Genomic DNA, 10,474 nt, shown 5'->3' with positions numbered 1-10,474 from the left:
AGTGAAGACATCATCATCATTTGAAAAGTTCGGGAGACAAACGATCAAAATATTGACCATTTAAAAGCAGTTATAAGTTGCCACCTCAGTCATATAAATATGATGCTGAACGACAAGAATTGAACACTTGCCACTATACGTGATTAAAATGTTCCACACAAGAATCTTTTTTGTTGACAAGATCAGAAATGACAGACTCTACAGAGCAGGAAATGTAATCATCTTTATTCAAAATCAGTCAGAGCCAATAGATATTGTTTTTTTTTTCGCTGCTTGCTTAGGAACTGCGGTGGTGTTGTGACTCAGCAGTCAGTGACAAGGCAGTGACACCAGATGCCAGCACCAGCTTTGATGAAGCAGTGGGAGGTAAGAGAATCACCGTTGACACATCATGCAGAAAGTATTCTCAGGATATTCTCTCTGGACACAGCCAGGAAACTCAATGTTAATCCCCCCCCCCCCCCCCCCCCGCGCTGTGTAGTACGTTTGCTCTGTTTGAACAATTCTTAGCCCTTTGGTCAATTAACTATCGTGATTTACACATAGACTGTAGAGCCACTGATGTGTGACGTTAAACGAATCTGACACTTGTGTGAAGTCAGAGCCAGAGGCCTGGAGGGCTTAAGTCATCGACTCCCACAGTCGGATTGGCTACAAGAATGGCTTCTACAATTATTCTAGTATAGTAATATAGCATACTGTCATATTTCCATCATGTCTAAATGGATAGAAAGGCTGAAAAAATGGCCTTTGTTAACATCTGTCACAATCTGAGATGGTCACGTGACGTCGTGTGTTTCACTTCATCCCCTTTCTACTTTCAGCATACGTGTATACGTGAGTAACCGACGTTAAAACCAAGTCTCAGAGCTGCATCTTTTGACCTGCCTACACTATTCACCTGACTTCATGTCTCCAGAGAATCCGTGGCTTCTCTCTCACAGTCGGCTTCCTTTTTAATTAGCATTTCACTTGTTAGCCTGACAGCTGCATATATTAAACATTTAAGACTGGATTTGGGGGTTGAATTTGGTGGACAGATAAGCCCAAGGCCAAGGGACAACTGATTAGATTCAGCTGGTGATGTAGATCTGACATTTCTTCTTGGCCATAACTCTGATACTGAACGAGATAAAAAACCCTGGGTCAGGCTCAGGAAACTAATTTGACTTCAACCTCAGGTGAAGATGTTCAGTGAGGGTTTCTCCTAACTTTATCTAATGACTTCCACTTCAGGAAGCTGGCATTCGGACTATTTATAGATAATTAGCTGCACTTAGTAAATCATGAATCCTGGCAGCGCAGTCATGGCTGCAGTATAGACACCTCATCACTAACATTCACTCACCGGTTCCTGCTATCTGTAAAACCTCCATGTCTGTCAGCGTATGTCATGTCTCAGGAGTGAAGGTTATTAATAGCCACACAACCCGTGTAACGTGACGCCAGCGCCGAGATAGTTCTCACTCACTTTGACTGCTGCTTGATTTTAATGAATGGGATTGTGTGAGATCCTAAACCGTTTGTTTTTTTATAGGACAAAAAAAAAGCTCTCAAACATCATATGAGGTGGACATATTTATTTTCAAATCATTTACTGTACAAAATAGACCTCCAGGTAACAAAATAGCCACAATTCTATTCAAAACATCACTGCTATCAATACTGTATATAAAGCAGCAAGCGGAGCAACACTGTGCAACATAGACTTTGTATGATTAAGTTAAATATTCATGGCTTAAGCTCAAAGACGATAATAAATAATCCCAAATCTAACAACATTCATATGCACTATTGCAGTCAATGGGAATTCATTTCTATTGCAAACTCAATATTTATAATAATGTATGTGTAAATGCAAGAAAAGTGGTCAGGCGTTGATTATTAAGTTTCTAATTAGCACGTTTCAGAAATGATTTTCAATGCATTTCTGAAACTGAACACAGTTATGAGTGCGTTTCTTACTGCTCCCCAAGGTCAAATGGAATTTAAATGCATGCGATGCCTATGCGACCTTTGTGCTTAGAGGTACGTAAGTGATTAGCAATGCTAAAAGGGCTCGTTAATAGTTTTACCATAAATAAACATTCATTATTTGGCTATCAAATATACGGTGCTCTTTCCAGAAGAATAAACTTTCTAAAAACTGAGTACAAATGGAGTTAAGAAACCTCTCTATCTCCCATAGTACTGTTATGTTAGATCTATTTACATGAACATACATTAGTAACATTATCAGCGTAACCAACATAAATTATACAGCATATTGTGCTTCTATGCATTTTGTAGCATGCTTTTCTCAGTCCTAGAATTATTTCACAATAAAAGTTTCACAAATGTAAACAATAATCAGAGTCCTTCCACATATGTATATATATTTTTGTGACGAATACTTAGACAAATTTACATAAAAGATTGCCCTCGTAGTTAAATAAGAATGATTGTTTGGGGCTTGTCTGGGCTTGACCACATGCACACTGGTCAGGTGTGATCTACAGTTTGTCACACACCAAATTGTCAAGAACATTATTTCTCCAACTTGTCCCGGGAATTCTGCTGTCAGAGTCGCTGAGATAAATGTTTACTGCGAACTATGTTTGAAGTGTAGCTGTGCAGCTGTGGGTGTGAGCGCTCGGAGCCGACGAGATGAATCAGAAACACTGCGCCGACTTTTCTGGCTTCTTGGTTAAATGGTAATTAAAGGGAGACAAGTGGGAGTCGTCTGTTATCAGAGTCAAGACAGCGCTGAAGCAGGCGGACAGATGGAGCTTGACGCAAAGCAAAAAAAAAAACGGAATAAACACACGTCGAGCGACGACGTGCTGTCTCAACCCACCGGGGGTTAAACGTCCTGTTAAATATCGGCTTTACATATACAGTTAAATTGGCAGGTGCTGTTCTACCTGCATTAGCATACAGTTATTTGTAATAGAAAGAGCAGATCCTTGCAATTATAGTGACAGGGAGAGGGAGTTTGCATTCAGTGTGTCTATTATTTTGGAGTAAGTTGGTCACAGTTTGAAACCCCACTAACAACAAATGAAAACTGTTCTCTCTATTGACGTGTATATATTCATATGACAGCCACAAACTATATCTAAACAAACAAATAAATACGTTGTTAAATAAACTGAAAACCATTGTGTTGCACATTAATAATCATCTTAATTCCATAAGTGGAGGAGAGGGGGGAAAAAGTACACACTCACAGACACACAGGAGAACACACACAACACTAGCATACATTTAGTGGAGTGAGGTCAGTCCTCGCGTGAGCTCTCTGCAGGTCGTCGTCGTCGTCGCCGCCGTCGTCGCTGCTCCCTCGCCCGAGTCTGCATGTGCACGTGGTACCGGCTCACTACGGAAAACACACTTTCTACTCAGCTCTATTATTCTATGTAGAGAATGTCACTGCAGCCTGTGCGTGCATGCCGGAAGCAAAAGAGGGGCTGGTCTGAAGCAGACGCCCATCCGGTCAACTTCGGGCGAGCGCTCTCAACAAGCTAGTCATCATTAGCAGCACTGCTGTGGCTGCAGTGATAGTCAAAATGGAGTTCCAAGCTACCTCACTCCCCTGGGGTGGGGGAAATAGGAAGAGGAGTGAATCAGATCAGGAGTCAGTACAAGACAATCCATCAGTCATTAATAAACCATACTGAGCTGATAGAGGAATAGTTCAACAGCTGAGGAGATTGTTACCACTCTCTGTATGTTTAATAAGGGGCTGGGCTCAGGGTGACTCTGAGAGAAGACACTCTGGTTAGTTTATTTCTAAATTAAAAAAAAAAGTGTTGTGTGTTTTTATGGATATCAATGACTGTTACTAATTCTTGAGGTGAAACCACAGACTGTATATAAAAACAGACTTTCATTATGAAAAGGAAAAGCCCATAATGCTGCAAACAATCAAAGCAGCTAAAACAGTGTGCAAGTTTCCTCTAATAGCATCTACTCCCTCCGTATCTTTTTACTGCCTGAGGAAACAAATCAGCATCGTTCCCCATCATGTTGAACTATTCCTGTAAATGATTTATTCAGTGTGACTCAGGGATTTTGACAAACTGCCCACCCGTCCCGTGTCCATTTTCCATGAATATATCATTATCTTTTCGGTATCTTACTCCACTGAGACCCCCCCCCACCCAGCTGTATTTGGCTTTTCTTCAGTGTAGACCCTTCCATAACAACCAAATAAATCCTGAGTAACAGCCACATCCAGAAATTACAATTAAATACATCATCGGTTCATCCAAGTAACAGAAATAACATTTGTCTCAATGGCATTCAGCCGTAAAAAGAAAGGTTTGTATTCATTTGTAACTCTATAATTTGATTTGTGATTCTCACAGCGTTCAGATTTTTACCTTTGTGCATGTCTTTCCAGAGACATTGACCTGGCTACTTTTGGATAATCAGTCTTTTCTGCAGATATGCAATGCAGCTATTCACACTTAACACCTGTCATTATGACTCTATTGACTCCCTCGTGCCAACATCTCTTCTCCGCGTCCTCTTCTGGCTCTGCTGCGTTTGCTGTAAATCTAATTACGTTCAGTATATGTTTATTACAGGGGGGGATTATTACTCCCAGCAGAACCGCGACTCTTGTCCTTAAAAAGACGAGCCATTTTTTTCCAACTATAGTCTATAAAACCATTTGCTATAAATGGTTATATATGGTTCTTAGCATTCCCTTAAGTGTGTGTCTCTAATAAAACAGGAACTGTGGACAGTTTGTTAGAAGAGTCTAGTACAGGGGTCTGCAACCTTTAGGATGAAAAGAGCCATTTTTGTCATCTCTCCACCCAAATAAAATTCATTTGGAGCCTCAAAAAAACACACAAGATAACACGTATAGACGTAATAGTAATAGTATAGTAATAGTTAACTATTACAATAGTAATAGTCTCTTTCATTTATGACATTTAAGAACTACAACATGTTCCGTTTATACCCAACCTCTAGACCCCGTAGACCTGGTTCTCCCATTGTTTCATTGTTTGTGGCAAATTAAAGAAATTAAAATGAACCCACTGAAATAAATGAAGCAAATATTTGGATTTGTATGTTGTTCATGCTCGATAAAACAGTATGTGGATCCAAAGATGGACAGGACACATCCAAACATATAATGAATATTGCATTTTATGTCGGCATTGGCATGTGCTGCACAAGATATTAAAACACTTCTATTTGTCGCCTTGATCTCTAGAGCTACAAGGAGCCACTGCAGAGTGGCTGAAGAGCCACATGTGGCTCCAGAGCCGCAGGTTGCAGACCCCTGGTCTAGTACAAGTTCATTGGCGTAGATGTACATGAAGCAAAACCGCAGTATGTGCTTTTCTGAGTACAACCAGCACATCATAAGAGTAAGAGAATTCTTTGTATTTTATTTGCACGAAAAGCAAACGTGTGTAACGTGTCAGAGAGAGATAAGCTCCTCCCATACCTTGCTCTCTGGGACGCCAGCTCCGACAACCAGCACCAGACCACAGCCACTATAACAATCATTCCTATGAAGGGGATGGAGAGAACAGGGTGCTCAGATGGATGGATGAATCTCTGAGGAAAGGGAATAAAAACAAACACAAGGGCAATGGAGATGAAGGGGATGGATGAATGGATGGACTGAAGTTGCCAAATAATAAAACAGATATATAGTTAAAAAAAAAAAAAAAAAGGGAATGGGCCACCACGGTATAAATCACTAACACAAAGGTGTGACATGGTCTATGGCTGTGATAAAACAAGGGGATGACGGGTAACAGAGGGTGTGTACATTTTCTATTCAACAACTTAATAATGATAAACACATCAACTATGAGCGAGAAATTCCGTGACGTCTACCGACTTCATATGATGTTATGGTGACAGAAAAAAAAAAAGGGAAGAAGTACGGATGTTGTGACTGGCACACACACACGGAGATATTCCTGTCTCTGTCTATCCTCATATTTAGAATGAATAGATGATACATTTGTTGCTGTTTAACAGACTGAGAGGTCACGGACATTCAGAGAACAAGGACAGCATCAGAGACAGGTGCACGGGCAGACAGTTTGACAAAACACAGAAACACTGCATCACGGCTGTTGTAGACAAAACACAATGTTGTGTGTCTGTGTGTGTGTATGTTTTTTTTTCTAACTGACATTAAGGACCTTTTAGTTTAGTAAAGTAAATCTTTTTTGCATCGCTTTGGGCAATTTTCAGAAATCTTTTTTTCATGTTTTTTCATCTCCTTTTTACACTCACTGGTATCAAATATTTATTAAAAGAAAAATACAAGAAAATCAACTTGCTGCAATGTGAGGAGAGATGAAAGCACACATTCTACTCTTGTGCTCAGTGGTTCAGATGTTTCTTGTTAAACACACTCTTATATATATATTATATATATATATATATATATATATGTGTTTTTCTCCTTTTATATTTAATACTTTTACAACAGTACTATTTTTCTACTCTTACTATTCTTTTGCATAGGTAACACAGTACTTTGTGTATGATCTATATTTCTATATTCTACCATTTCTATTCTGTTGAATGAATGCATGAGTGAATGCACGTAAGAATGTATGTCGACGCTGAAATGAAAGCTCTGACCCAATTTCAGCGTAAGACGCCTACGTACAGCGACAATAAGGGAATCTTTAATCTTTAATCACCTTATAAAGCTTTAGTATGAAGTCTGGATATAGAAAAAATTGGTAGGTAGGTCTTCTAATGGAGTCTGTATATGTGTCAGTGGTTAAAAAGGGGAGGTTTTCTTGCTGATATGTTGATGAGTTTTGCAGATTTTGTGTTTTTGTCCATCAACAGTTTGAAAGCGTCGCTGTCACAGAGAGAGGTTAGGACACAGACACAGCGAGGGCAGGGCTCCCCACCCCCCCCCCCCCCCCACCATAGTTTATGATATGTGCTGACAGGCCAAGTCAGTCCATATCATAATAACATAAAGTATTTCTACAGAATGAAACAGAGAAAGAGAGCTCCACAGACACAGGATACAGTAGGTGTGATGTGAGTTATGAGGGTTACAGAGAAAAGAAACATCTTGCTAAATCTTTACCCGGGAGGAAAAAATTTGCTGTAAATATACTGACAACATGCTAAATATTTCCCACTGCTTGAGATATTCCTGGCTACCCCTCACCTGAGCCCCCCCTGACAACTTCTCCAGCTCTGCCTTGCAGCGCTGCAACTCCTCCTCCAGCTCTGCTCGTTCCCTCTGGCTGCTGTCGTACAGCACCTGCAGCTCCTGCAGCTCCATCTTCAGACCGTCGCACTGGAAGAGACGAGGGGGAAATCGATAGTGTTTGAATCCCTTTGAAGGTCCCACATTGCAAGAATTCTGTGTCTTTTAATTATATGGTTTAAAAATCATTGGTTCTCAAAGTGCGGCCCCGGGGGCCAATGGCGGCCCGCAGAAACATTTCTGGCGGCCCCCGCAGTGAATTACAGTTGATAGTTTTAATCCAGGAGCTACTAAGCTTGTTAAATGTTTATTGGACATTACTGGATACAGACCAATAACTGTAAACAAAAATACTGGGTATTTACCTGGTTTCTATATGGTGAATTTTAGTGTATTATTGTGTTATAAGCTGGTAATAAGCAGGTAGCTACAGCCCTCAATTATTAGCTATTTACCCAGTAAATATATGGTAACAGAAATGTGTTACTTGGTATTAACCTGTAATTAGAAGGTAAGAACAATGGCCAAAATACTGGGGAATTACCCAGTAAATTATAAAGCGTTATTATATTAATGATTAAATTACATTATATTAACGCTTATATTACTTAACGCTAAACTGTAGAACTGCAATCTGGTCATTAAAATGATTACAAATGGGATTTCTTTCTGTTTTTTTTTTTCTTTGGCGGCCCTCAGTCCAATGTTGGGTTCCTAAATTGGCCCTCAGGTATCAAAACTTTGAGAACCCCTGGTTTAAATAGTTCAAATTATACTCTGGAATTGTTAAATTATGCACAACGGTATCTGTCATCTTTAAAAAGCGGGTGTGCACTACCTCTCTCTGAACCTGTGAGGCCTTCTCCTCCGCCTGTTTGAGCTGGTCCCTCAGGGAGAAGATCTCCCCGACGCCTCCGTTCCAGGCGGTCGGTGTCACAGGCTTCCCGTCGAAGGAAATGTTTTTCTGGATGGAAGCGTCCACCAGGCGACTGTTGGCAGACTGGGCCATGGTCATGTAGCTCTCTGTCATGACCTCATCTGCGCCCGGTTCCATCTCCTTGCCCTCTGTGTCCTCGCCGGCGTCCTCCTCTTTCAGCGAGAGGTAGACGCTGGAGCTGCAAGGCGGAGAGAAAAGAAGAGGGAAGATAATGATTTCACTCTCAGCTTTAAAGCGATTGCTACGATTGATATTGTATGCGAGAATGAATCCTAGTCTTTGACACGCAGACTGTAATTTACACAAAATGTGTGTCATCGCGGCAGAATGTGGCACCTACTGTCACAGGAACCAGGTGTCTGTCTGTCTGTTTGTGTGGGTAGAGATTGAAATATTACTGTAGTTGAGCTGTTAAGCTAAAAATAAAGAGGTGTGTGTCAGCAGTGCTGTCGTGAAACTGCAGCTAAGACCATTGTCAACTTTGATTAATGCTTTAAATATTTAATTTCTATATTTTAGATATTTTATGCCTTTTTTTTTTTAAAGGCCCACAACATTTTTGCAATAACTTGTTTTGTCAGAGGATCAATTTCCTGTATATACAGTATCTCTACCATCTGAGCTATGCGGTGCCCTGCAGTGCGACTCACTATATGTAGCATCTATGACCTTGACTTGAGTTTCTAATGCATCACAAGATCGTCCTCAGAAAACAGTTTGACTTCACAATCTAATTAGGTGCACGGTGTGATGCGTTCAACAAAACTCCAAAACAGCTACTAAACAAATCCCCGTGCAGAGATTGTTTTCAAGGTCACGAAGGATCCCTGCGTCTCAGATTTTGTTTCTCCCTGCTCCGTGAAGCCTTTGATTAAATATAAATAAGTAATTTCTCAATCATAATACAAATTTACAGCAATCAAGAAACAGTTTGGCAACGATTTTCTGACAGAGACGTAAGGTGAATTTGAATGATGGAGGTGTTTTATTCCAGAGGGGAATCCCTCTCGCCGGTCCAGTCAGCACAGACGATGAGTGAGGAGTCATTGACCTCTCACCATGTCCTCTGTCTCTGCAGCAGCTGCAGCCTCTCAGAGAGGCGTCTGTTGTCCTCCTTCAGGGTCTGACACTCGTCCCTCAGCATACGGCACTCTTCCTTCAGCAGGTCCACGTCACCTGACGGACACAAGGAAGGTCACGGATGAATATGCTTAAAAAAGGATAGAGGTCAGGTGAGCTCGTCTTTAATGGTCCAGTGTGTGAGATTTAGAGACTGTCGGGGCACGTCAGGGAAATAATGGTGGCCTTTGCAGACCAGATAAGATGTTGTTCTGAGATAGGCCAGCAGGAGGACATTTTGGACATTTGAACACAAGTGGATTCGTCCACTTATTGTGTTTATGGATGCACAGTGAACTCCCCTTCTTTTTTGCCAAATCTTAGGCTGCTAACATGGCAGTTCATAGGGACTGAGCTACGTGACGTACAGAGCTCTATAGGAGGCTTTCAGCTCCAAAACACAAATGTCTTCCTCCATTCAGGCTGCTATAGAAACACTTTAGCCCAAGATAGCGGCCTAGTAAAGCCAAGGCCATTGCCTAAATTACATATAAACGGCTTATTCTACAGCTACAAACACCAAACGATTTTTAATTTAAAGCGATTACACACTTTACAATCACACTTACATGTAGCATATTTATGCTAATAAAACCTTATATATATTACACATTTTCCCTTAGTATAACTTTTAATACTAATAATAAATCAAATTTCTATAGCGTTTTCCAAGGCTCAAAGACACTTAATAAAATAACAAAAAAAAAAATGAAATAATGACTGTTAAAAGCTATGGGAATGCCAGTTTGAACAGGTGGGCCTTGATCAGTGATTTGGGGATACTTAAAGGGATATTTGGGCATTTGGGAAACTAAATGTCAAGTTAAGAGAAAGCACTTGCATATCTGTCTGCTGATGTTAGCTTAGCTTATCTTCAGCTGCGCAGAAGGTGTCAGTTCAGAGGAGGATTATTTTCACCCAGCAGAGACTCCACAATGTGCGTCTCCCCCCAAAAATGTGGAGCTATCCCTTTAAAACTGATGTTGATGGTGTAGATTTCCAACTCGGATATAAAAATAAGTTTTTCCATGATGTTTCATGCTATAATATGAATTGTGGACATGGTCCACTCCCTCAGTCCCAGATGAGGCTCAGCTGCAGAGTCCAGTTCCCCCTGACATCATGAGCTGGAACAGTGTGTCCCTCCTCCTAATGACTTCATATACCCAGTGTCCTCGATGCCAAACACATGTGCACATAGACATTTGGGCTACACC

The 10,474-nt window shown here is 40.8% G+C and overlaps 1 protein-coding gene across 1 annotated transcript; it reads right to left on the bottom strand.

The window, feature by feature from the left end:
• Positions 1 to 1,588: 1,588 nt before the first annotated feature.
• On the bottom strand, positions 1,589 to 10,287 carry ccdc136b (coiled-coil domain containing 136b; the record flags this gene model as incomplete). The annotated part of the gene is made up of 6 exons (XM_083893730.1): positions 1,589 to 3,574; positions 5,450 to 5,562; positions 7,160 to 7,291; positions 8,040 to 8,316; positions 9,197 to 9,314; positions 10,176 to 10,287. 6 exons carry the CDS (start codon positions 10,285 to 10,287, stop codon positions 3,562 to 3,564), a joined length of 765 nt encoding a protein of 254 aa, XP_083749856.1. The 3' UTR covers positions 1,589 to 3,561.
• Between the last annotated feature and the right edge of the window lie 187 nt (positions 10,288 to 10,474).

This window comes from Microchirus variegatus, assembly GCF_963457635.1.
Source record: "Microchirus variegatus genome assembly, chromosome: 8".
Lineage (NCBI taxonomy): Eukaryota > Metazoa > Chordata > Actinopteri > Pleuronectiformes > Soleidae > Microchirus > Microchirus variegatus.
The sequence above is the reverse complement of the archived record's forward strand: the minus strand, read 5'-3'. Positions and strand labels throughout refer to the sequence as shown.